Source organism: Petromyzon marinus, chromosome 47 (genome assembly GCF_048934315.1).
Source record: "Petromyzon marinus isolate PM22_M1 ecotype Great Lakes invasive population chromosome 47, UKy_Petmar_22M1.pri1.0, whole genome shotgun sequence".
Lineage (NCBI taxonomy): Eukaryota > Metazoa > Chordata > Hyperoartia > Petromyzontiformes > Petromyzontidae > Petromyzon > Petromyzon marinus.
The window spans coordinates 6,497,138-6,524,959 of record NC_133713.1 but is presented as its reverse complement, the minus strand read 5'-3'; the positions used below and the strand labels follow the sequence as shown (position 1 = coordinate 6,524,959).

Genomic DNA, 27,822 nt, shown 5'->3' with positions numbered 1-27,822 from the left:
GCATATATCATCATCATCATCATCAATCAGAAGCAGTGATGATGGATCCACCGCTCGATGTCAACCTCCTCGCAAAGCCATCACCATCTCCCACAGTTTTGTGCAAGTGCAATCCACGGAGTTTGCTACACAGGAGCTAGATGTGTGCACCCATCTCCAGTCAGCGTCTTCCTGGGTGCATTCCTTCCTTTGGCCGCCGTTCCATCGTTGGTCCCAACCACCACCTTTTATTTGTACTTTGCTTATGAATGTATCATTCAATTCAAGAAAAAGAATCCTGCCCAAGCCCTATTTAGTATGTTTTCTTGACGGTCAATGCGACATCTCGAACGTGCGCATACGTCAGAATCTTCATTCAGACTGGAGGAATCCGACGAGCTGTGAAGCTCTTTGTCACAGATGTCCAGGATATATACCTCATTATTCACGTGCTCCTCCTGTGCATTTTATTCGAACGATTGGGAGCAGAGGGGAAAAATAGCGCCCGCCCCAATAACTCTCTCTTGCATCCGGCGGGGATTGCTCATCATTGAGATAAAAACATAAAAGCGAGAGGTAGGTGGCAGCATGGACGCAGGCAAATTTGCAGGTGACAGGGGCGCAGAGATTGAGAGATCATCCCTCATTCTCATTAGCCTCAGTTTTTGAATGTGGTCACGGCAATGCGAGCCGACGCCAAACTGCGGCACCGCCGACCGGGGCTTGCTTGTGTCGAGAGACTGGCGAGCGCCTGCCCGATTTAAAACGCAAGCGTCACAATCATTTGGACCCACGATGAACGTCGCGCGTGTGTGTGCATGGTGTGGTCAAGCGCGATCGTTGTTCTTTGTTCCTCGTTTACCAAGAGGCTTGGCACCGCAGAGTCATACTTTTGGTCTCTGTGCGTTACGTGATAACTTTTGTGGAGGACGGCGGGAGGGGGGGGGGAGGTTAGAACTCGGGTTATCCGATATCTGTTCCGCACCCCCCATGACCTTCTGCGTTTGTCTTTACGCCGTTTCCCATTGGAGATCGAACCAAACTCGATGAACGGTTGGGTGGGTAACAGTACGTTGATTCCGTTGGTTTAAATTCATTCTGAGGGACTTAAACGTAATGACGTCCATTTTCGCCCAGATTAGGATATTACTCGTGCTTAAATTTTACATTCTAAGGTCGCGATGATGACTCGTTTCAATGCCCCAACAACAAATCGCTGAGCTTATCATTTGGAAATGCTGGCGCTGCCACCGCCGCTGCGTTGGTGGTGGTGCACGAGCACAATCAACAACAACAACAACTCAACGCATTCGTCAATAACAACGCGGCCTTAAAATACGTAACATCTGTCACAGGTGACGTTTTAGGACGATGGGCCCGTCCTCACAAGCTACGAAGACAGGCCCTCCCCCTATAGGGCAGCGTCATTTACGGACGCGTTGAGTTTTCACCTATCCTTTAAAAACCGATCGGCGCTGCGCGATGGGGGTCTTCCGGGGTGGAGCACAGTTGGGGGGGTCATCAGATGCAGAGCGCTGTGTCCTTCGTTCGCAGAACTCGCTTCCCGTCGCCTGATCTTCAACCACACACATCTGCAAATGGGCTCAATGCACAGCGTCGCACTGTGCCTATGCGCGTTCCATGCCAAGGGCGTTGGCTTCGCCAACTCCCCAAGAGCACCCATCACAAAGCGGTGGGTAAACTTGGTGGGGCGCATTGCGCGCCCACCTGCGCTGGTTCCCCTCCCCCCTCACCCCCGCCCCCCTCACTCCCACCCGCTCCCCCCCCCCCACCCGCTCCCCCCTCCACCCCCGGTGCTCTGGGACTTGAGACGAAAATATACGAAATTTTTTGATTTTTTTGCCGGATAGCACGGCCGTGCCTTTGAATTTCTCGCGAACACCGACTGTTATCGCGGGAACGACGTGAAGTGAATTGCCGCAGTTAGGCGGTGCAGCGCGCGTGTAATTGCACATTTAGAAAATCCTGCGGTTTGAGCTAAAAAAATGTTTTACAAATCTTTTAATCTTTTTTCGCTTTAAATTTGCTTTTTTTTTCTTTTTACTCGTCGGCCTTGTGTTGCCTGCAGCAGGCCTACAGTCAGGGTTTACGTGCTGCACGTATAGCTTTCCTGTTTTTTTTTTATGCGCCTGGCAGGCTGCGTTAAATCTGAATCCCAGACGTTTTTCCAATACGCGCGCGTGCACACACACACACAACCAGAAGCCCTCTGTAACGCTTTTTTTTAAAAACAGCAGCCAGCCTCTTCAATTAACCTCCAACAGCACTGGCGATAAAGCCAGGGACTTGATGTTCCACTGTTCTAGCTCGGCACACGGCAACACAATCCTGTAACAAATTTAATTAAGCTATCGTATCTGAGCAAAGGCAGGATAGCGGTCAAGTGATATTAGACTTTTGTATGGGCTGCATGCGTACAACAGCTGCTATTGATGATGTCAATTCAAGAAGTTTCTCTCTGAATAGGCACATCAACAGCCAGAAACAAAAATGTGTACACGAAAGAAACAAATGATAGCATATACGCAACGAAGTTGTCTAAGATAGACGATTTTAGTCTATTCTACTCTGCTTAGGAGCTAAATCCTAATGTCGAGGTCTGCTGCTGGCCACAACGAGAGGGCTTCAGCAGAGAGAGAGAGAGAGTTCATGTCGTTTTGTTCTTCCTCCTCCTGCGTTGAAGGAGTGCAGATCACAGTGGGTTTCCTGTGCGGTCCATAGTTTTGGTTGTATGGCCACAATCGCATTCCTGTGGTTTGTCTTGAATGTGTTCCGATGAGTAGCTAGGTATCTCTATGGGTCTCTATCTATCTCCGTGTGTCTGGCTTCTTCTTACGTACGGCAATACTGCCCACTCGTGAGATGAATTCCCCATGGTCGAGGTCTGTTGCTGCTCGCCACAGCGAGAGAGCTTCAGCAGAGAGAGAGAGAGAGTTAATGTCGTTTTGTTCTTCCTCCTCCTCCATTGAAGGTGCAGACCGAAGTGGGTTTACTCTACGGTCCACAGTTTGGGCTGCAATTTGGCTTTGTACTTTTTGATTCTTTCGGTAAAGTCACGTAGGTAGAAAATTATTTTTTTTACCTACGTGACTTTAACGAAAGAACCAAAGAGTATGGATTCCGGCAGTCACGAAAGCTTCAAATCAAGATGAATGTGGCTTTATCTTCAATTTACCATTCGCAAAGGAGATGATCCTGATGTGCAAACGATGCTGGGATGGGTGAGAGACGGTAACTCCCTTCTTGCGCTGGAGCCAACGGCTATGCGTTTTCACGTTACCTTCAACACAACTAATACCGTCATCGAGCCGATGTCATTCATTTAAATACAGATAGGCAACGTGATCTTGACATGCAAACAATGCTGGGATAACTGTTATATTATCCGGGTGAAGATGCTACTACATAGTAGTATATACAGTGAGGGAAAAAAAAGTATTTGATCCCCTGCTGATTTTGTACGTTTGCCCACTGACAAAGAAATGATCAGTCTATAATTTTAATGGTAGGTTTATTTGAACAGTGAGAAACAGAATAACAAAAAAATCCAGAAAAACGCATGTCAAAAATGTTATACATTGATTTGCATTTTAATGAGGGAAATAAGTATTTGACCCTCTGCAAAACATGACTTAGTACTTGGTGGCAAAACCCTTGTTAGCAATCACAGAGGTCAGACGTTTCTTGTAGTTGGCCACCAGGTTTGCACACATCTCAGGAGGGATTTTGTCCCACTCCTCTTTGCAGATCTTCTCCAAGTCATTAAGGTTTCGAGGCTGACGTTTGGCAACCCGAACCTTCAGCTCCCTCCACAGATTGTCTATGGGATTAAGGTCTGGAGACTGGCTAGGCCACTCCAGGACCTTAATGTGCTTCTTCTTGAGCCACTCCTTTGTTGCCTTGGCCGTGTGTTTTGGGTCATTGTCATGCTGGAATACCCATCCACGACCCATTTTCCATGCCCTGGCTGAGGGAAGGAGGTTCTCACCCAAGATTTGACGGTACATGGTCCCGTCCATCGTCCCTTTAATGCGGTGAAGTTGTCCTGTCCCCTTAGCAGAAAAACACCCCCAAAGCATAATGTTTCCACCTCCATGTTTGACGGTGGGGATGGTGTTCTTGGGGTCATAGGCAGCATTCCTCCTCCTCCAAACAAGGCGAGTTGAATTGATGCCAAAGAGCTCCATTTTGGTCTCATCTGACCACAACACTTTCACCCAGTTGTCCTCTGAATCATTCAGATGTTGATTGGCAAACTTCAGACGGGCATGTATATGTGCTTTCTTGAGCAGGGGGACCTTGCGGGCGCTGCAAGATTTCAGTCGTTCAGGGCGTAGTGTGTTACCAATTGTTTTCTTGGTGACTATGGTTCCAGCTGCCTTGAGATCATTGACAAGATCCTCCCGTGTAGTTTTGGGCTGATTCCTCACCGTTCTCATGATCATTGCAACTCCACGAGGTGAGATCTTGCATGGAGGCCGAGGGAGATTGACAGTTCTTTTGTGTTTCTTCCATTTGCGAATAATCGCACCAACTGTTGTCACCTTCTCACCAAGCTGCTTGGCAATGGTCTTGTAGCTCATTCCAGCCTTGTGTAGGTCTACAATCTTGTCCCTGATATCCTTGGAGAGCTCTTTGGTCTTGGCCATGGTGGAGAGTTTGGAATCTGATTGATTGATTGATTGCTTCTGTGGACAGATGTCTTTTATACAGGTAACAAGCTTAGATTAGGAGCACTCCCTTTAAGAGTGTGCTCCTAATCTCAGCTCGTTACCTGTATAAAATACACCTGGGAGCCAGAAATCTTTCTGATTGAGAGGGGGTCAAATACTTATTTCCCTCATTAAAATGCAAATCAATTTATAACATATTTGACATGCGTTTTTCTGGATTTTGTTGTTGTTATTCTGTCTCTCACTGTTCAAATAAACCTACCATTAAAATGTTAGACTGATCATTTCTTTGTCAGTGGGCAAACGTGCAAAATCAGCAAGGGATCAAATACTTGTTTCCCTCACTGTATATACGTGTGTGTGTGTTAGCTTCTGGTCGACTCAGCCGCAATTGAGTACCTGGTGTGGTGTGTAAAACATGGCCACTGTGGAGACAAAGACGACCGGGCATAGTGCTGGCCGCCCACCCCTCGTATGTCGTGCCGGCCGTCGTAGGTGCTCTCTAACAGCACGTGCCCCAACAATCTGTTACGGGGAATCTTTTTCTCGTGTAGAGCTACGATAGCTGATAACCGTCACTAACAGCTGCACGGGTGGCTGCAGGTCAACATAGCCCGTGGGTCATGATTGCGACACTGAGCGTGGTAAATCTCCACCGAGCTTGGCAAAGGTCCCGAGGTCAAAACGAAGGTCAGTCAAATTCACGGTGTTCCAGAAAATATGTTAGCGCAGGCACACATGCACACACAGGTTACACACGTAAAAACGCACTACGCGAACACTTGCGGCGATGAGTTCCGCTCCGTTACAAGTGAGAAACTCAACACTGATTTAGCTGAACAAATAACCGCTTAGAACAACTATGGCTAAAGCACTTACCCGGTCTCCTTTCACTCCGCTGCAGTCACATTTAGACCCCGGAGAGCAGCCATGGCACGCCTGCAAAACAAAACCACGTCGAAATCATCAGTGCTCATTCTCCTGCGAAACCTTCAACCCAAGCGGGGGTTACATTTTACAATGGAAACCAGCACATGCAATGGTGACAAGCCCTTCAGAAACTGAACCCCCACGCGATGGGAAAAGATATCCCACGGGAATTGTGGGGGCCCCCCTTCCCTCCCACACTGCTTTCCTCGGCGAGCTGAGTTAGAACTGCGTTTGGCCGCTTTGACGGCATTGGCGTTTGCGATCACCGTCAACCGGTGCTTAACGCCGAAAGCGTTCGCAGCTGGAATTTTAAAAGTGGTTTCATTTTGCCAGTCCGGCCCACCCGACTGGGCCGTGTTTGACCTTCCCCACCGCACCCCCCCCCCCCCCCCACCCCCGTAGGGCAGGCTGCCTGAATGACTCCAGCGATGGGAGTAACACGATAAAACGCGGCGATAACATCTCCCATGGTTCCAAGGCACGCACAGAAGGACAAGTTGGCCGACTCCGTACGCCGTGCTTACCACTCGAGGGTAACATTATTGGGGGGGGGGGTGGGGGGGGGGTCGGTGGGGGGGGTACTTATTTTTCATTTCTATAACATACTAGACGTGGAAAAAGAGCTGCGATTTAAAATGACTCAAGATAAGCACCCCCTTATAATAGCAGAATTATATTTCAGTCAGATGAAGATGACGACGACGACGATGATGATGATGATGATGATTTCAGGCAATATCTCTTCATCAGGGTGGAGAGAGTTGCGGAGCAACGAGGTCGATAGACGTCAACTTGCAGATTGTCTTTCATGCCGCGGGGCCTTGAGAAAACTTGGGAACACTGTTCATTATCGACTTTCTTACAGAACTCTCGTTCGTGTTCTACCCAAGCCTCGCAGTATAAATAAACTGTGATCTCGTTTGTTAATCTCCACCCACCCCCTGGCTCCTGACCTGCCCCCATCTCGCTCTTCTCTGAAGAGAGGCCTGATGCACAAAGCATCAGGCCGCCTCTGTGTATATTTCTCATTGTGAGGCAAGTGAGCTTGAATCTGCTGAGAGTTTTCTTTTTGAGCTGCACCTGCGCACGACTGCCAACGTCAAATCCCTTCAAAAATGTTCGTCCAATTTCGAGCTAGTAGTCATTCTCAGACTTGTTAGATGGGATAGGAAAGCCCACACAATCAACAACATGTGCAATGGATAGTCTGCACTTGCGTTGCAATGAAAACTTCATAAGCAGCCCAGACAACAGCAGAAGTTTCATATCACTTTCTTTCCCAAAAAAGTGGAATGGACACAAAAAATAATCCCCTTGGAATGACATTGAATTCCCTTTACAACTTGTTTTGGAGATAATTTGAACGGTCTGTAATGCAATCCAGCTGTCAATGGGAAAAACAATATTTTCACCATAAAAATGTGGGCTCATCAACGCCCGTTTGAGCGGAGAAAACGCCACGGAGACATCAGAGGGTGCTTTGGAACAACCGTTGTGTTTCAACCGGGGCGGAAATGCTCCCAGATGTGGAACATTTTCCAATCGAACGCTCAACACGGGGTTGACAGAACAACAAATGTGCGTGGCAGCTGCAGGCGGGCGAGGACGGCGAGCTGAATCGCAGCCACATTTCAATGCGAATCTCCCGGTTCCCAGGCTGCGTGCGTTTTCACCGCAGCAATCGCCCGCAGCGAGCCAATTGTGAAACATCGCAAATGATGGTGTGGATTTTTTTTTTCTTTTCAGGTGCACATCTAATAATAAGCGTCGCTCAGGGTTGGGAAATGTACTTTTGTGATCGTCTGCCGTGCGTTCAAGCGCCCCGGCTCCCCTGCAACGGTAATGAATGTTTTTTTTTTCCGTATGAAAAGCAGAGGCACTTTCGGAAAAAAAGCCCTAATGGCAAATCAGACGAGCGAAATGCACAGTACGCTGCACGGCTTTGCCCCCCCCCCCAATATGACGGAGAAATTGTCATGAATCGCAGCGTTTGTTTGGAAATGGACGGATGGTGGCCATCGTTATTGCGTCCGCCCTGCATTAATATCCCTGCTATTCAACTGTGCAATCGCGATCCGTGGGCTGGCAGTGATGGGCGTGAAGAAACACTCGGAAATTGGCCGAAAAGCACCTTGAAATTGATGTCGGGTTTTTGTTGCAGCATTACAGATTTTTGTTTGTTTGTTTTATTGGTCTACAGGGCTATTATCCCTAAATGTGTGATAAGCTGCCACGATTTGCAACGGGGGCTCCTTCTGTCGCTGTATTTTAAGTCAGATTTACATTGATTTGAAGCTTTCGTGACTGCAGGAATCCATTCCCTTTGGTTCTTTCGGTAAAGTCACGTGGGTATAAAAATTAAAAAAATAAAAACTGCCGGTTCAGCAGTTCACCTCTTGCTGTAACAGCTCTCTCGATTTGTTCTTCCTGGTTCAGCAGCTCCACTGCTGGATTATATTGTTCCCGCCTGAGGACCACCGCTTGTGTCGCGATCGAAACGTCGCGATCTTTTATTATTTTTTTAGTTCTCGGTTCTCTCGGTAAAGAACCATAGAGTTTACAGATTGACATCATCCCATTAAATTCGGCGTGAAATTTCCACACCTTACTCGTTCTTAATCTTTCTCTTGCGACCACTCGAGGCGTTTCATTCGCTTAAACTTTACACACTCGTGTAAAGTTGACGCAGAGTGCTCCGAGGCTTGGGGGTTCGCGTCCTCCCCCAACACGAAATACGCCGTCGCAAGGGTGAAGGTCGATTGCCTCGGGGAGTCGTTCCAGCCAGTCGCCGTTGCCGTACACGTAACCTCCCTCTGCACGAGGGCTGAACGCTTTGGGGAAAATATATAATTGCGATTTTTCTGACATATTGCGATTGCGATTACAAGCTTCAGTTCAATATTCACTGTGTAATAGATTTAAAACGTGTGATGGAGCATTACCACGTGATACCATCAACCATATGAACCGCTCTATATATTCTAATGCAAGGATGAGAACTTAAAAGATGTGAATTGCTTCCAACGTGTATTTGTCAAAATGTTTGAATTGAAATAGAACAATCAAACACGGAACAATTAAGTCAAATAAATAAAGTTATAACAATACAAAATAAAACAAATTCCAACAAGAAAGTGACAGGAACTTTTCAAATCGCCCAAAGAAAAACCGCAGCCTTTGCGATTTGCTGATCGCATTGTTTCAAATTGCGATTTCGAATTGAAACCGGTTAATCGTTCAGCCCTACCCCACAGCGCCGCGCGACTAAATTGCCTGACGCACGTTGGAGCCGCGGCCTCCCCTGGCACCGATCGGGACATGCCGAAAGTGCGCTCCGTGGCACCGAAGCCAGGGGAAATGTTCCAAAAACTGGCTGCTCCGGCGGCGCTCCGGTCCACGGCGCAACTATCGCGGGCCTCCGTGCGGCTCGTTACCAAGCGAGGGGGGTTAGTGGTGGGGTGGGGTGGGGAGGTGGGGGACGTACTCCTGTGTTGTGAAGGCAACACAACACGGCGCACTTCCAAGCGAACACGCTCGCGAACAGAATAACAACAATGCTGCCTAGCAGAGTGGAATGTCGGGGGGAGGGGGACGGGCGGGTGTGTAATATGTATATATGTATGTCTTTGCTGTGTCGAAGTGTGTACATCTAATAAGTAAATTTAATATAAACAAGGTATTACAATCGGAAGGTTGAAAGTTCAAAGCCCGGCCGGGTGTTGGCTCAGCGCATCATCTCTCCGTAGTTGATACAAATGAGCTGGGACAGTGTTTGTCCCGTGGAGAGACTTGGTGCTGCCACAGGAATGTGGAATTTCCACCATTGGCTCAAGGCTGTGAACGAGAGACGAGCACTGTCCGTCTCAAAGCTAACTCGGGGAGGAACCCACTTTTTGACTTTAATTTATTGTTATCCATACGTTTTCTTCTGATTATTCTTGCCTCACTGACATACATGAAAATACACGTGAAGCTAATGCCACCGCTATCAAGGCACTACATCTCCTCGGCTGTCAGCTGCCATGGTTGCACAAGTATGATATTCCCATCGCAATGGAGTTTCGTAGATGTTAATAATGCAGTTGTAACACGTGAATCTGAAACAACCAGGGTTTGACAGAACATCATTTTTCTAAATTACATTTATTGGACTTCTGGACAGGTGACATATTACCCCAGAGTTCACATTGAAGTTCAGACCCATTAAACAAACAAAAAAACTTCTTCCAAAATAATAAAACGTATTGATGCCCACGGAGCACTTGGGTAAACATTCCTGGGATGTAAATTATTTGATTTCCATGGCGCAGAAATGTGGGAGGTGGAACAGGCAGGAAGAGGAACAGGAGCATGAGGCAGGGAAGGAGAGAAAGAGAATCTGTTGAGAATTTCACATCTGGAAATTTCACTACAGGGCAAACAGGATAAGACTCGGGGCTGGCTTTTAAAACAGTTATGGCCCTTAGGAGAGAATGGATCAGACACGTGCGTCACAAATGGCCATTGTTATTTTTGTTGTGATTGTTATTTGCTTGTGTGCATCTGCGTCTTCTGGTCGGGCGTCTGCATCCACCACTCTACCGGTGTCCACCTGCCCCTCTCTGGCTTGAGAGTCTCCTCCTCCTTCTTCGATGATGGGGAGGTTGATCAGCGGTATTCGTTTGTTTGTGTGGAGGTTGGCGAGTGAGCCAGTGGATGGCTTCAGGAGTAGCCTCGTGGTGAACGTCTGGAATTCTGCTGTCGAATGATCGATCGAAGCTGGCGGTGACGGTACAATGTGGTCTGCGGTTTGAGATATTGACCCACGTGAAGATTCATAAATGTATGTAGAGACCCACAGACTTACAAAATACAAATATCCTGCTTATATAGCCTTAACACACTTGATGCAAGTTGATGATCGAAGTGGGTGGTTGTGTTACTATGTGGTCCATCGTTTGATTCGACCGACGTGGAGTTTTATAGATGTGCACAGAGACCCACAGACTCGCACGGACACCCATAGACTCACAAAAGACAAAGATCCCCCATATATCCTGTAACAGACTGTTGAGGCAAGTGCTGTTAGCGAGCACCTATGAACGCCGGAAAGGCACACGAGGGGGTGTGTGGCCAACACCACGAATGGCCGCCTTTGTCTCCAAAGTGGCGATGTTTACTCACCACATCAGGTACCCATTTGAGGCTGAGTCGACCGAGGGGAGGCCCACAATCGGTTCAGATAATTGTCACTGGTGTAGGCCATGAGCAGTAATCGAACTCGGGTCACTGGGTTCTTAGCGCAGTGCGCTGCGTACACGCGTGTGCGAACGCAGCGTACACGTGTGTATGCACGTAGCGTACACGCGCGACAGGTTGGCTCCGGCTACCGCATGTGGCGGCGCTGTGCAAATCCTGCGTGAGCTACTGCCCTCGGCGCAGGAGCCATGAATCAGAATGTTTATCTGTACTGGATGAGGAATCCGAGGAGCTGTAAAGCTCTTTTTCACAGATGTCCAGTAAGGGGCACGGGGTCAGAACGGTACAACTAACAAAAAAACAAGATAAGAGTCCAAAGTATATCAAAGGTAAGCAAATCACGAACAAAAAATATATACAAATAAAAGTAAACTCTATTATTTTACTCGGTGAAGCCCACTGAGCTACAAGCATCTTTTTCAGAAGCAACCTCGCCACAAATGATAGCTCAGCGAAGTCGCTAATCGTGTGCGCATGTGCCAGCATTTCCAACCGGATGACTCTTCCAGGGTCACTCGAATATGCACCACCTTGCGAGGAAGGTCAATAGTGGATGTCCTATGGAAAAAAAAAGACTTGCCTTGTCATAGGAATGTGGAATGTCCATCGCTGGCTCAGGCCCGTTAACAGGAGATGAGTGGGGGGCCCCATGTGCAATTTCATGGGAAGCTGCTCTGAATGTTTTTTTTGTTTCATGCTTCATGCTCGTTCCCAGGGGGATTTGGTCTGTGTGCTGGACTGGGTTATAGGATTGTTAGGCTCGTGCGCTCAAAAAACCCATGAAGACCATTTGTTTTGGACATGGTGTTACATGTGTGACTTGTTACGTATATGTACACATGTGCGTATGTTTGTGCTTGTGTCAGCATAAGCGGGAGTTGGAACATATGCTGGCATGTTTACGAGTGTACGTGTGTGTGTGTGTGTACGTACGTGCGTGCGTGGGGAGCGGTGGCACAGTGGCTAGCGCACTGCGCCGTGAACCCAACGTGTGTATGTATATTGAACTTCTTTTGCACCGTACGTAGCCAACTGTGCGAATCGGAGGTGCTGGGGAAGGACAGTAAACTGAAGACAAAAAATCAGTTCTAAAGAAAAGTTTTCAATGGAGATTTAAAAGTGTGTAGCTGCAGTGGCTTCCCAATATCGGAAGAGCGTTCCAGACGGCCGCAGAAGCGCATCTAAAAGAGCACGATGCAGTGACCGTCTTTGTAAACAAATCGAGTTCGATTCCCACATCGGTGACGAATATCTAAACCAGTCTTGAGGCTTCCTCTTCGTCGACTCAGCCTTCAAAGTTAGTACCTGAGGGCAGTGCGTAAACATCAGCGCTGGATGAGAAAAAGGTACCCGAATGTGATGCTGCCCTATAGAAGTGTTCGCTAAGAGCACTCGCCCTAACAGCCGGTGGAGGTTACATGGGGGATCCTTGTCTTTGCATGTGCACGTGCGTGTGTGCGTGTGTGTGATGTGTGTTGGGAGCGATTGTATAGCGGTTAGCGTGCTGCGCTATGAACCTGGCGACCCAGGTTCGATTTCCCGCTCACGGCCAACGCCAGTGACGATTATCTGAACCGGTCCTGGGCCTCCCCTAGGGCGACTCAGCCTCAAACAAGTACCTGGTGCGATGTGTAAACATCGCCAGTGGGGAGACAAAGGCGGTCGGGCGTGATGCTGGCCACCCACCCCCTCGTGTACCGTTCCGGCCTTCATAGGTGCCTGCTAACGGCACTTGCCCCTACAGTCTGTTAAGGCTATACGGGGGATCTTTGTCTTTTTTGTCTTTGTTCTGTGCACGTGCATCCCCAGTGTCCTGTGCAGTTACAGCGTGTGATCGATTTTCCCGCGGCTCTGATATGCACGGTCGCCGCATCCCGCGCTCGTTGCTTGCACACGGACAAGTACTGGAACATTCGATGCTCCCCCAGGAGATCCTAACTCATTCAAAAGAGTGCGTACACGCCCGCCCAGCCAACCCCAATAAGTTCCACCGCTCCAAGTAGTCTGTCAACACAAACACCAAACAGGGCAGCTGCTAAAACTTTAAAACTTAGCATTTTTTATGATGTTTTTGTTATTTACTACATATTGCCATGAGAGTCAACGTGAAGTCAAGGGGTTTTTTTTTTTGCTCAAATGAGTAATTTATGCAATGTTCATCTGCTGTTTGCCGCCCTGAACCAGCGGTGAAAATTCCACTATCTTATGGTTGATGCCGAGTCTATCCATAGGACAAGCACTGTTGACCTCTCTACAACGTGGTATTTGTTTTAGTGACCCCGGAGGGATGATGGGCCGAGTCAATCCCAAACCAGGTTTGTGAGCTGCTCACATAGTAGCTAGATGGTTTATAAGTGTCTCGATAATTACTGATGAATACCGTTTCCCCTTATCTTGGTGAAGTGGAAGATGTGTTAAATACGTTAAGTCACCAGAATGGAACATTTGGGATAATGTACAAAAAAAAATTATGTGAATTGCATCAACGTGGTATGGGGGATTTTTCTTGAACTCATCAAATGAGACGATCAATGAAGATACTAATAACATCATCATTGGGTGCTGCTGCTGCATTGGCAGTGGTTCACAAGCACAACTAACAGCAACAACAAAAAACCTCACTTCTCAACAACACTCAACTGCCTTGTTGCCCTTCCCCGCAAACCTCCGATTAGCACGGTTGACTACGCCACGGAGCGAAAGAAGTTCAACGTACGTACGCACACGAGCGAAGCCAAAAAGAAACCAATTATGAATCGGTTCGCCTTACGTTAATGACTTCCCACTTGTCGGCTGCACGTGACGATTGTCTCTATACTCTGTATGACAAAAGAAAATAGCCATTACATGAATCTCCGAGTGTATTTATAGCACGCGTACGTACGTACATGCCTTCAAAAAAAGTTAGTCGGTAACGTTTCAGGAAACATACGTGTGTACGTTGAACTCCCTTCGCACCGCGCGTAGCCAACCGCGCTAGTCGGAGGTGCGGTTTTATGTATATATATATTTTAAGGCCAGTGTTGTTGACAAATAATAATTACAATACCAATAATAATGTCCAGCACCGTTGTCATTCATGCTATTTGCAACTCCCACAATTGCGCAGGAACCACCGACAGCTGGAAGGCAGTGGGCCAGGCGGAGAGCCAGCACAACTCACAATTGCCCAAGCTCTGCAGTCCTTACATTATATATGAACATAGTTTAAGCCAATTCATGAGTGTAGTGCGGCTCTGTAGGCTATGCAAAGGCTTAAACGTTACGCAAAACTGACTGCCTATTTTGTGTCAGCGTTTGTCCCTTTTGAAGGTAACCCCCCCCCATTCATATTCTTGGTTCTTTCGGTAAAGTCACGTAGAAGGGAAACAATAAAATAATAAAAATAGAAAACAATACAATTCTCACGACGTTTCGACTGCAACACAAGCAATCATCATCAGGTGTGAAAACCACAGCAAGAAAATTTTTAAAAAGTGGCGTTTTTTTTTTACGTTAGCCACTTTTTTCAAATGTTCTTGCTGTGGTTTTCACACCTGATGATGATTGCTTGTGTTGCAGTCGAAACATCGTGAGAATTGTACTGTTTTCTATTTTTATTATTTTATTGTTTCCCTTCCACGTGACTTTACCGAAAGAACCAAGAATATGAATCCCGGCAATCACGAAAGCTTTAAATACAAATTTAAAACTCCTCCCCCCCCTATTTTGTTACCTGCCATTACGTCCATTATGAAGTGATGCTGGGACGTGCTGTGATGTATATTCGGGACCTTGCATTTGCTACTTTTTAATTGTCAATATTAATATACCAAATGTTTTTTTATTCACCAACCATCAGTGCAGCGCTTCAAGTAGACAAGGAGTTAGTCGACAATATTTCAATGCATATGGCACGTCAGCGAGGACATGGGGTCATGGATTCACGCTTTACACTGAAAGTGGTTTCATAAGTGGCGTAAAGAGGTTCAGCATACACGCACGCGCGCACACATGTTGTAAGAGGAAACATCAATCTTCATGTGCGTCATACAAACAATGCGAGCACTCGAAGCACAGCAGGCCGTCCCCATCGCTCGCAGCCCTGCGATGCGACAATCCAACCGACTGCATCTGCACGCGAGCCGGTTCCATCGCTCCGTCTCCGCAGTGGACGTACTCTACGTCGGGCGCGCTCCACTCCGTTGGCAGCCACTCCGCCGTTAGTCTCCACTGCCGGCGACCGTCCTTTCTTTGTGCTTTGCCTGTGAACTTAGGCTTGGATGTCGGAGACATTCCATCTTTTTTCTTTTCTAACAGTTCAACCGGTGGTTCTTAACATTTGCTGCAGCCTTGCACCCCTTCGGTTCTCAATCCTTAACAAACATTATAATGTTAATAAATTACAAGGTTTGATTAAACAAAGTAGTTGTACTTACTTGCCCGTGCTTCGATGATTTACCTTCTGACAAAAAAAATCTTGCCATGTCTCACACTCCCAGGGGGTGCGTGCACCCCAGGTTAAGAACCACCGACTGTTAAACCCACGGTTTCAAACTTTAAATGTTTTTTGACTATCATCCGTAAAATTACAATTGGTATTAATAATAATCCACTGCTGCATGAAGCCCTCCCCATGCTGTGTTGATGGAAAGGGTTTGCTTGACCGTGTTTCACCGTGCTGGTGAGTGCTGGTTTGTGAAATTAATACATTACATTTGTACTTACATAATGTGGCCAACGTGGTCTATTTATCATACATTTTCAGGGCATAATGTCCCACTGTGTGACTTTGCTGAGAAAGTTGCGAGAATTCCCGTCACGTTTTCGCTTAAGCGCAACATTGCGTCTCTGTTTATCGCCGTGAATGACAAATGGACATTGAGGAATGCCTCCTTATTCGGAAGCCCCAAGGAGAGACGTTAATATTTCCAGACAAATATTTTCTGACTTCACATCAATGTAATGAAAAACATATGCATATGCCCCATATGTGCTTGAACCAGCAGAGGAAACATACAGTAAACCGGGAGTGAATAGTAAGGGTGGGAACTACCACTACTGAGCTTAATTCCAGCTTGCCATGCATAGATCATCACTCAATCGTGCATTCAAGCAAGTATCTTTAAAACCTCGAGCCAGTGGTAGTAATTCCACATTCCTATTGCAGGGGTGAGTCTATCCATAGAATAATCACTGATGACTTCCTCATACAGTGCTACCCATTAAACATCATCCCTGAAGAGATAATGAGCTGCGTCAACCCTCGACCAGGACTTGAACTCGCGATTGTGGACGTAACAATGCGTCGATTCGCCGATTGCAAATGATTCTTGAGCTCACGATGATGCTGGCATCGGATCCGTGCGTGTGTACCTGGTGTGTGGATCCGTGGTGCGGTGGTTCAGTGCACTGTGCCATGAAGCAGGCAACTCTGAGTTGAATTCCTGGCCAGAGTTGACATCAGCGGCGAGTTATATCTTGCCTGGGTCTTGTTCCTCCCCATTCACAAACACCGCACTGGCCAGAGAGCTCAAGTGCTCCACTGTCAAACAGCCCCCAATGACTGACACGGCATTGGACGGCATTGGAAGGCCTTCATCCAGCAGTGGATTGACAAAGTGGTGTACATGCTTATTATTTTTGCGAACAGGCCACACATTCTTTGGACGTAACTGTCCATCCATCCCTCCCTCCCTTTCTCCCTGCTGCCAGTCAGCCAAACTTTTTGTTCAAAACTGTATAAGTTTTTAGTGTAAATATTAATATACCAATTTTTTTGATTACCCAACCATCAGTGCAGCGCTTCAAGTAGACGAGGAAATTACCCGACGATATGTAAACGCATACGACACTGCAGGTCAGCGAGGCATGTGGTTGTGGATTAACGCTTTACACTGAAAGTGCTTTCATAAGTGGCGAAAAGAGGATCAACATACACACTCACGCACATGCATGTTGTAACAGGAAACATCTATCTCAATCTGCGTCAAACAGTAGTATGATAGTACTGTATGATACACGGTGGGATTCGGGTGACATCGTCACCGTGCACGTGCACTTGCCTGCCTGCCTGCGTGCCATCCAGGAAGCCAGCCAGCCAAACTTTTTTTATCTAATAAAGTATATGATTGTTATTTTTACGTCCCATATGTATTTGGTTCACACTACTCCAGCTTGCCAAGAGCCCTGTAATTTTATTTACGATTTCTACAAAATGGATACAAATATAAGGACACTATTTTAAACTGAACCTTTTGGATCCTACATTGTCGTAAACAAATATCCTTCATAATGGTTCGTGTATAAATAATATAATAAAATTAATTCATATGCGAGAAGAAAAATCCTCCGCTGAGCGTGTTTAACCTTCGTCAGTGCCCAGGGCTCTTGCCAGCATGGCTCACAGATCGAGACTGCACTTTGAAAGCAGCGACGACAGCTTTTGTGTACCTTTTATGGTCCCGATAGTGAAATAGAACATATAAAGGAGGAGAAGGCTTCGCTCTTCTAAAGACGATAACAGACTTGCTTCCCTCATGGGGAGCGGCCGGTGGTGACAGATGCTGCTGTACATTTTTTTTTTATCGCTCTCTCATCTCTCTAAGTTGCATAATACTTCCAACCAAGGTGTGTGCTGGAACAGCGGCGATCCATTACAATGTTTTGTGGTCAGATTTTCTCACTTTTGCTTTTGTATAAGGAAATGCATTCAGAGTGTTGGGAGCGCTTCCAAGAGATATATATTTTTTTTGATGTTTTTTTTTTTCTCTTTGCAAGCAAAACATATAATTTATTGGTTGGTGTGTTTCAAATGGTACGATTAAAGCTAAGGTTACTTACATTGTACCCCACACGAGTGAATGGGGCAAATAAAAGAAAAACAAACTCAGAAATGTTGTTTTTCTCTCAACAAATTTTTTTGTTTGTTTCAATCGTTGAACCTTTTCAACCCGAGTGAAACTCTAATTCACATTCATCGTGACATATTTCCAGAGACTCGGAGGAAGAAAAAAAACAAATCCAAAGAAGGCTCTCGATGGCAAATGGAAAATATTTCACCAATGCAAGGAGAAAGTATGGCATAGGGAATCATCCCGCCAAAGCAACGCGTGGGAAACATCTGACGTGAAAAAGCACAACCCCCCCCTCCCTCAGCAGCTCCAGGGTCAACCATGAGAACGATTCGTCCCCCTTACAGCAGACAACTCAAAAGCATCTCCTATCGTTCAATGCTCTCTGGCTCCGTCAACAAATCCATATTTTTTTAAAATATATATAATATGTACATTTAAATGCGAATATTGCGTCACACCAATTTTGCCAGTCTCAAAACAAACGAATTAATGAGAGGGGAAAGAAATAAACGTTACCCGCCGGTGCTCTATCACATCGTGTGCAATGTCAGCCTTGAATTTCTCGATTCACAGCACGATCACGCACACATTTGCACATTCGATATGATAGCTAAATTCGAAGGATTAAACGCCGTGCACACATAACACCGTATTTCTATGGACTATGATGTTTGTTCCCCCCCCGTATCTTAAAGAAACAGTTGGCGTGGGTGTGTGTGTGTGTGTGGTCAAAATGCAGCAAGTTTGGCACAGTAGAGAGCATAGGTTGTGCATCTGCTAGCCATCTCAGTCAGTCAACCCATGGCACCTGGGTCTGTCCCCGTGACCTCCTGCCAGCGAGCCGTCGACACTTTACATGATGGACTCAAAGTGCACCTAGCCCGGCACAAGCACCGTAGTGACATCACCGCCACCTAAACTAAAAAATATATGTTACCAGGTAAGGCCCACTGAGCTATACAGCTCTTTTTTCAGAAGCGACCTGGCCACAAATAATAGCTCAACGAAGTGACTTATCGAGTGAAAATTTATATCAGCCAAATAGTCTAAACGCACGTTGATTTTAAATGTGGAGGGAAAACACCTTCATGGGGAATGGCGGCTGGTGTTGTGTAACCATACCTGTCAACCCATAAGGTTTACCCATATTCTTGTACAGGGGAATTGAATTTTCAGGTCCATTCGGCGTACAGCCGTTTCAATTCGGGCAATTTTTGTTTAAGATTTGAAGCTTTCGTGACTGCAAGGATTCATACTCTTTGGTTTTTTCAGTAAAGTCACGTAGGTAAAAAAAACTAATAAAATAAAATAAACAAAAACAACTAAATTAAATCACGAAGTTTCGGAGGCAACACAAGCTTCCGCCTTCCGGTGGAAACCGTCACAGCAAAATAGCTGTATCAAGTGGGGAGAGCTCTAAGAGGCCCGAGATTATATACAGGTTAAGGGGTGGGGAGAAGCCAGAAAGGGCCGTGGGGGGTGGGGCTAAGTTAATCCGTCTTTTGTTATGCAGCAAATTTGCTGTGACGGTTTCCACCTGAAGATGGAAGCTTGTGTTGCCTCCAAAACGTCGTGATTTAATTTAGTTGTTTGTATTTATTTAAAAAAAAATTCCCTACGTGACTTTACCGAAAAAACCAAAGAGTATGATTGTCGTTTAGTCTTATTTGTTTGTGTTTATCCCTTGTAATGGGACTTTGTAGGATGAACGTTGAGATTTATAAAGGCACGGGGTGACCAATAACGTCTGAATTGGTCTGTAATAAGGTAGGCACTTTCGATTTAAAGCTTTCGTGACTGCAAGGATTCATCTTCTTTGGTTCTTTCGGTAAAGTGACTTTACCGAAAGAACCAAAGAAGAAGGTAGGCACTGATAAGGGGTTGACAGGTACGTGTAACTATTTGACAATGGGCACAAGAATAGGTTTTTCGTAATTCCCGAAGAGTCTGATAATGCAGAGAATACGGTAAATAATAATCACGATAATTTGCCAATACTCAGCATCTCACTTGGAGGTATTTCAAACTTGGTCCGAATGCTTCAGGAAATGTTATCGGTGGACTTACAGCTCACACCATTTAGCAACTGAAGGGATCTCTGTAGAGGATTAACAACCAGTTACCCATCAGTACTCTTGAGCACAAGGTGTATCTTTATAAATAAATGCAATGAGATAAAAAAATTACATCTGTCTACTTTCCCCTCTGAGACTATTCGACTTCCAATATACGATCATATGTAAAACAAAGTTTATAAATTAGCTTATCTGGTGGGGGTGTTCACATTTGACCCGATAGACCTTTGACCTTTTTCACCTAAAAAAAAACACCTAAAAGTCCATCCTCGTTTTGTCAACATTTCAATGACAACATCTTACTAAAGTAAAGTTACCATCTCCTTTGCTACAAATTGTTATATTCATCAAAATAATGTTACTTAAAACGTAACTTAATCGAGGGTTAGCAATAAAAAAAAATTCAGAAAGCTGATAACTGATCTTATAGAGCAGAGCGCTTGATCAATTGAAGTGTATTTTTTGAGTTTGCGTGTCTCATGATCACAGTGGCGAGATGTTAACTACCTCGCCTGGTACACAGGAGGTCGTGGATTTGATCCCGATCCCGACTGACGCCTGCTGTATAATTGTAGTTTGCGAGTCGCATAATCACAGCGGCGAGATGTTAACTACCTCGCCTGGTACACAGGAGGTCATGGGTTCGATCCCAATCCTGACGACGCCTGCTGTATATTTGGAGTTTGCGTGTCTCTTTCCCCGTGATCGCATGGATTTTTTCTTCAGGTCCTCCGGTTTTTTCCTTCACATGTAGAAACACACATTTAGAGTTTTTGGCCGCTATACATTTCCAAATGATAAGCCACTTCATTAGGCTATCATTTGTAGCCAGATCGCTTCTGAAAAGAGACATATAGCCCAGTGCGCCTTACCTGGTAAAAAAAAAATGTATTTATTTATAGATTTATTTGTTGCAATATTTCTGAGGACCGCTGGAATCTGTCAAGCATGCAGACGAGTCAAGGGCAGAGACGTTAACTTGTTTTGCTTCCAGTGACATCTTCCTCCCCCCATCATTTCCAACGTATCAACAAGCTCAAAGACCAAAGTGGGCATGACCTTGTCCCTAGAATGAAAACACAATGATTAATGATCCTTTCAAACGATGCACCTGGCTGAAGTTTTCGCAGTTTAAAAAACAAAAAAATGTTTGCGAGCAAACAGAAATATTTTAGTCGGTGAGTTGCCTGTCCCTCGTGGCAGACATAGTAAGCCCTCTTGCTGTCCGTGAGAGGGAGAGAGGAGAAGAGAGCCGAAGGAGCAGGGATGGTCGGTATTCAATTACCAGCGAGTACCACTTCTCGGTAAGTCCTACGGAGAGATTGGCTGCTGCCATGAGAATGTGAAATTTGCCGGTATTCTTCTTGTAATTGATCTGCTCATGATCTACCAGAGTTAGGGTTATCGCTGGAGGTTAGAAATTTTAGGACACATGGATTTCTCTTTTCAAGATTGTAGACGTCTACACATAGGATATCGTAGACGATCAATGAGGAGACAGAATTCCTACCTCTGGTGTCACTGTAATTGGGGAGAAAATGTTTTTTTTTTATGGATTCTGTTCGTCAATGGAACCCTGTATGGAAATTCTCTGCGTGAATTTTCGAATCCATCGTACACCCCAAAGAACATGCAACACCGCATGCATCACAGGTGAGAGTGGTTGCCACCCAATATCATCCTGCGTCAGCAGTTCTCCTGCTGTGTTTGTCTCACCTGATGACGGTTGCTTGTGTTGCGATAGAAACGTCGTGATCTATTAATTTTCTATCTACGTGACTTTCCCGAATGAACCAAAGGGTATCATCCTTTTTTCCATGTGACTGCTACCCTGGGAGATCTATTAAACCTTCCGGGAAAATGAAATATTCGGTTTTTCGTACCTTGGCAAAATCTTTCTTTTTTTCTCCAGTCAATGCCGCTGTCCACGTCTTATTTTTGTTTATTATATATACTTTAGCAAAGATCCGGCCGTGTGTCTGTCATAGACTACCATTGCTGTGTCGCCTTTGCAGAGGACTAAAGTACTGTGCTGTATATAATAATAAGACCTGTGGACGCTTCCACTGTGGCGAGATGTTAACTACCTCGCCTGGCATACAAGAGATCGTGGGCTCAATCCGAACCCTGACGGCCTGCATATTTGGAGTCTGCACTGTCTCTCTCCTCTGGTTTTTCGCTCCACATTTATAAACACTCGTTGAAAGTATTTGGCCGCTATACATTTCCACGTGATAAGCCACTTTGTTGAGCTTAGCATTTGTGGCCAGGTCACTTTTGAAAAATAGCTATACAGCTCAGTGGGCATTACCTGTCAAATAAAAAAAAACTGTTCCGTTTTTTAGTTTAGTAATGGGAATCCTCACACTGGTGTGTCTACCACAGCGTGTAAACACAGCGCCATCAACTTGGCAACAAAGTCAAAACTTTTGGAGCAAGATTTGAATAAAAACATAATGCAAACAACTACTGTTATGATTGTTATCAAAATCTCTTGCAACGCTGAGTACACCGCAGCATTCACTCTGACCGTGTACCTCCCTCCACTGCGGCCATCAACCATTGAGTGCATCTGTTTAAGTTATTGTTTGTATTATAATGGACTGAAATATAATATTCTGAACCATTTTCATATTCTGCCTAGTTACAACCCCTTCTAGCACGGATTCCAACTGTCACAAACATGGCTACATTTATATATATTTTATTTTTTTCTCTCTCGAATATCCGTGCCTGTCGGCACGGCTGACATTTAATTTGAAAGATGTTCGGCCCAAACAAAACCGACCCCAGCCACGGAAAATCCTCACGTTGACATTGGACGTCACCGATAGGGGGTGCCCGAATCGTACCGCGTGAGTCATTTCAGCGGGCTAACACCTCCGCATGCCGTTTACTCGCGCACGCTGGCCAATGCGTCCACATTCAAAAAGCAACGGCAGGGGGGTGGGGGGCTAAGCTACGAGCTGAGCCTCCTTCTAAGCGCGTCGTCGCTTTAAGATGTTTCTCTGTTCATGTTTTGTTTGTTGCGGTTGCACCCGACTCAAGGGCCGCATGGCTCACAGGGCTATACCTAATAAATGAAAACTTGAAACCTTGAAACTTAAAGCGCGGCAGGTGACGCTGTCGATTCATTGCCCCTTTTTTATACCGCGACGAGCTCCGTCCCTCGGGAAGTTTCGCCACGAAGCCGTGTCTGGCATGACGGCCATCCAAGGCCGTGAGCTAAAAGTCAGGTCCCCGGGGGATCCGCCTGAGAAACCCAGGCAGCCACGCTTTTTAAGATTTCCACGACGGGTGATATTTTGATATAAAGGAAGCGTAAAAGAAACTAAAGCTTTGAAACTAACTGGCATCTATGTCGGAGCTACGGGAAGGTTGAGAATTAAATCGGCAGGTGCGATGTACGGAGGGGAAAATGCAGGCCCTTGCAAATCTGTCATACGCATTCATCCTTCACACACCGCGGGCCAAAAAACAATCTTAGCAGAGGTATTCGTCGGGGTTTAACACATCTCATTCAGCATCGCAAGCAGGAACATGCGGTCTGGGCAGTTGAGTTGACACAGGCAAATCGCTGGCCATCGTACCTGTGCATACATGTTGGCGAAAACGCACAGGGACCCGACACGAAGGCAGGACAGGTAAGGCTCGCCCCTTAGAAGAGAGTCTCTAAATTCTCTTTGCTTGAGCTCACTGCGCCACGGGTGTGGCCGGGGGGACTCTGGGATTAGGCCACTGGAACTGACACTGTCGAGATCCTGGTTTCGAATCGTGTGTTTCAACTGCCTATGATTAAAACAACGATTTTTATTTTAGCAGAAGCGACCTGGCCACAAATGATAGTTCAACGAAGTGACTTATCATTTTATAAATTTATAGCAGCCATATACTCTCAATGCATGTATCTGAATGTGGAGGAAAAAACCGGAGGACCCGGAGAAAAATCCATGCGACCACGGGAAGAGAACATGCAATCTCCAATAACACAGGAGTCAGGGTCGGGATAGAATCCATGACCTCCTGTATACAAGGTGAGGTAGTTAACATCTCGCCACTAGGGCACCCATTAAAAACAGGTTCTCAAGTGCAGCGCAGTTGAACGCCTAAGGTCGGTCGGCAATGAAAAAATAATTACATTAATTTAGTTTTTTTCATTTAATTTGGTTAAACTCCAGTTCTCGACATTAAATGACATATATATCGGTTCCATCGATACTTAAGCACGGCAAGTTAGATAAGTGCAGCCCCTCCTTGTTCGCAGATCAAAGGGGTCACTTGAGAGGAGCTCGGAAGCAGCTCTGTGATGTCACCTCTTGCGGGGTCGCTCTCCAACACGAGGGGATGTCCGAGCGGACACTTTGTCGTCTTCTCACAAGACACTGACGGCGCTCAATTGTAATAAATCTGGACAAAATAGCACCCCACATTCCTAAGGCAGGGGCTAGTCTGTACATCGGACAACCACTGTCGACTTCCACCACAGAGTGGCGGTCGCTTAAATCGAATCTGGAGGGACGATGAGCGGAGCGAACCGGACCCTGCTTCCCAGGCAGGATTTGAACCCGCGACCTTCCGATCGCGAGCCACTCACTCCGAGCGGTAACGCAGCCTCGAGTCCGCAGGCGCCGGCCGCCTGTGTTGCCGTCGCGCGAGTGGCTGGAGGCCGACTCTCACTCGACCGCACGAGTCGGACAAACGGTTGGCCGGTGTTGATGCGCGTACAGGGAACAGTCGCGCAGCGAGGTGTTGGCCACCGCATCCGCTGTTTGCGGGGAACGCTGTCATGCAAAACACCTGCTCAACCGCACAGTGCTGCACCTTTGCCACAATGTCCGGTGGTTTGGGCTCTCTACCAAAAACCTCGTGCATGCCAAGGGTGATTAATAACGATGCCCACTCTCATCCCGCATTTCATACTCCCACGATTAAAGCGATTATTAAACAATGGCTAAACACTCGACACGTTCGTCAGTAACACTGGGTGTGGCCCTAACAGGGAAAAATGAATATTAGGTGACATTTTGGACAATGGCCCTTCTTCACAGCACTTAAAATAAGATAAATCTATTTTTTTATTTTACCAGGTAAGGCCCACTCATCTACGCAGCTCTTTTTTTCAGAAGCGATCTGGACACAAATGATAGCTCAACAAAGTGGCTTATCATGTGGAAATTGATAGAATTCAAATATTCGTAACGCGTGTATCTAAATGTGGAAGAAAAAAACAGAGGACCCTGAAAAAAATCCACACAACCACAGGGAGAGAAACATGCAAACTCCAAATATACAGGCGTCAGGGTTGGGATTGAACTCACGACCTCCTGTATACCAGGCGAGGTAGTTAACATCTCGTTACCGTGGCACCCTGAATACTGTCACTTGCCATGAGATGCCGTTAATCATGGCCAGGAATCAAACTCGGGTTAAAAGCACGACGCGCTAAGCAATGGGCCACTACTACGGAGAATCAGCTTGTGTGCAGGGCCCCAATTGAACGTTCGTACGCAGGATCGTGAGTGATGGCGTAGGCTTGCGGCAGCCTTCATCCAGCAGCGGAAAGATCAGTCGCCTGTTTCACAGTCGTCCGTTTGCCTCGCGCAAACTCTCAACTCCACGTAACCTTTTCCTGTTAAAACTCAGGCCGTGATAAACGGGCAAAAAAAATTTTTGGACGTGTCGTCACGAATTTCCGAAAAAAAATTAGTGAAACATAACGTCCATTGGCCAACAGTGACACAAATTGGAAAACATATCTGCCAAAAGCGCTATTGTGTGGAGAGTATTTGGAAACGTTTTGGCGCCCCGAGAGACCTAAGCGGGAAACAGAAGTGATAACCTAGAGGAAAGCAAGGGGTGGGGGCAGAGGAGTTAGGCGAGGCGGGGGCGAGTTAAGGCCTTGTGTGGTTCAGGGTTCTTTGCTGTTTCCAAGTTACTGCTAATCCGGGTAAAACGCCACAATTTTCCGAGGATTAACTGAAGATATGTAATGACATTGTTTAGCAAAAAAAACTTTCAAGTATTTTACAATATACAGTTAATATTAAATGGAAGGGCATTCAAAGTTTTTCTGGTATTCTGTGGCTATTTTGTCAAGATCATGGATTTTAAAATCCACGGAATTCATGATATAATGTAGCTTAATATGAAACGAATTGTTTGGTAAAGCTAGTGCATTGGCATCGGTGTACAAGCAGAATTGACAATCCTGCCTTAAAAGAAAAAATACATAGATGTTGTTTCGGGCACTGGTCCTTCTACACATCACGTAAATCAAGAAACAGTATAATATTTGTAACGGACGCGCCCATTGGCCCGCGCGAACACTCAAACCGTACCACGCACGCAAAGCTCCAGCGATAGGGCTCATAAGTCACTGCGTGGTCGGTTCCAGCAAAGGCAAAGACCCCCCCCCCCCCCCCATATAGTCTTGAACAGACTGTTCGGGCAAGTGCTGTTAGCGAGCACCTGTGAAGGCTGACGCGGCACACAAGGGGGTGGGTGGCCAGCACCACGCCCGGCCGCCTTTGTCTCCCACGTTGCGATGTTCACACAGTGCACCGGGTACTCATCTGAGGCTGAGTCAACAGGCACACGCTTGCAGCGCTGGACTTAATGTTACATTTTCCCCACTTTTCATTATGCGCGACAAACTGATATAGACAATTAAATAAGTGCATCTTCTTTTTGCATTACATTAATGGCAACGCTCACAAAAACAAAAACGAGCAACCCTAACCAGTGCATGAGCCGATCTCACTGCTCCATCTCCACGACAAGAGGACTCCCTCTAGGGTGTGATATCTAAATGCTATTCCGCGGTACTTTCGAGAATGTTGGAGTTTGTGCCACGGTTGTTGCTTGTTTACTTTCTGGTCGGTTCCGGCTCACCTTGCACCACACTGGGACAGCTGCCACTGCGCCCCCCCCCCCCCCCCCCCCACTATGCAAACCAAAAAAACCTCCGCTTAGAGACATTTTATTCAGTTATGGGCGCAATATAAATGGAGACATTTCAAATATTGCATTCATGCATTTTATCCATACCCTAAATTACACGTTGTGGCTTCACTCCAGACATGGTTTAAGTGTCGCAGTTTGTCGCACCGATACTGCTTCGGGGCTTCAGACAGCTTTTGTTCAATTGCACCAAATAAATATATTCACCAGACAGCCCTTAAATACCGCGGTATTCAGGCACACCTTGCGGCTAAAATCCTACACCCTTGAGTCATGTGTAACATTATATTCGCGAACTGTTAACCCAATTTAATCCACTTGGCTCGTGAGCAAGTCAGGGCCCATTATTTTGTACGCGGAACATTTCAGAATGAATAGTATTTCGATGAATGAGGCCCGTATAATTGCGATATTGTGATGAAGACGGTGGTGGTGGCGGCGGCAGCGGCGATGAGGCTGTGAAAGCAGAGCCCTTGCGGTTGAGAGGCGACTTTGTGGGATCTCGCGGAAGGAAGTGATAGCAAACATGTGGTGGAATCCATGGCATTATCCAGAACGACCTCTCGACCTTGGACAAATTGGGACTTTGTTCGCGGCGAGCTTCGCAGCTCCATTTCTTTCCAGCGCAGAGCGCTTCCAAAAACTAAAATCTGGCCACGGGGGGCATTCGCCCCCAAACATGAAGGACGCCCCCATTAAATCGGAACATTCGGCAAACTACGCCAGCAACCTACACGAGCGGCGGAGGTCAAAACAAACGCACTGGCCAGCGTGTCGGAACAAATGAGAAGCTCTCGCCAGGTGCAGCGGAGGCAGACAGTGGTGGGAGGGAAGCAGTGCTGGCCGGGGGGGGAACCATGCACAGATTTTTTTTTTCCGGACCCTGCCTTGCTACTTGTGGAACTCGTGAGTTACGTGGAAAGGCACCAACTTGTGAGTGGTCTTTTTCCTTATTTCGGCAAGCAAACAGGACAACGATTGTGCTGAAAGTCGTTCACCCGTGACTGGAAATGAGAACACATTGTCCCAATCCTCTGATCCCTCCACTGGCTCCCAATACGATGCCGGATCAATTGCAAGATTGTGCTCACAATCTTCAAGATCCTCTCC

The 27,822-nt window shown here is 46.4% G+C and overlaps 1 protein-coding gene across 1 annotated transcript in view; it reads right to left on the bottom strand.

The window, feature by feature from the left end:
• The window catches only part of LOC116952474 (uncharacterized), a 140,847-nt gene that overhangs the window by 73,945 nt on the left and 39,080 nt on the right, over nt 1–27,822 (bottom strand). The window contains exon 2 of the mRNA XM_032971856.2: nt 5,553–5,612. Coding sequence (XP_032827747.1) covers nt 5,553–5,612 — 60 coding nt within the window. The remainder of the gene's footprint in view (nt 1–5,552; nt 5,613–27,822) is intronic.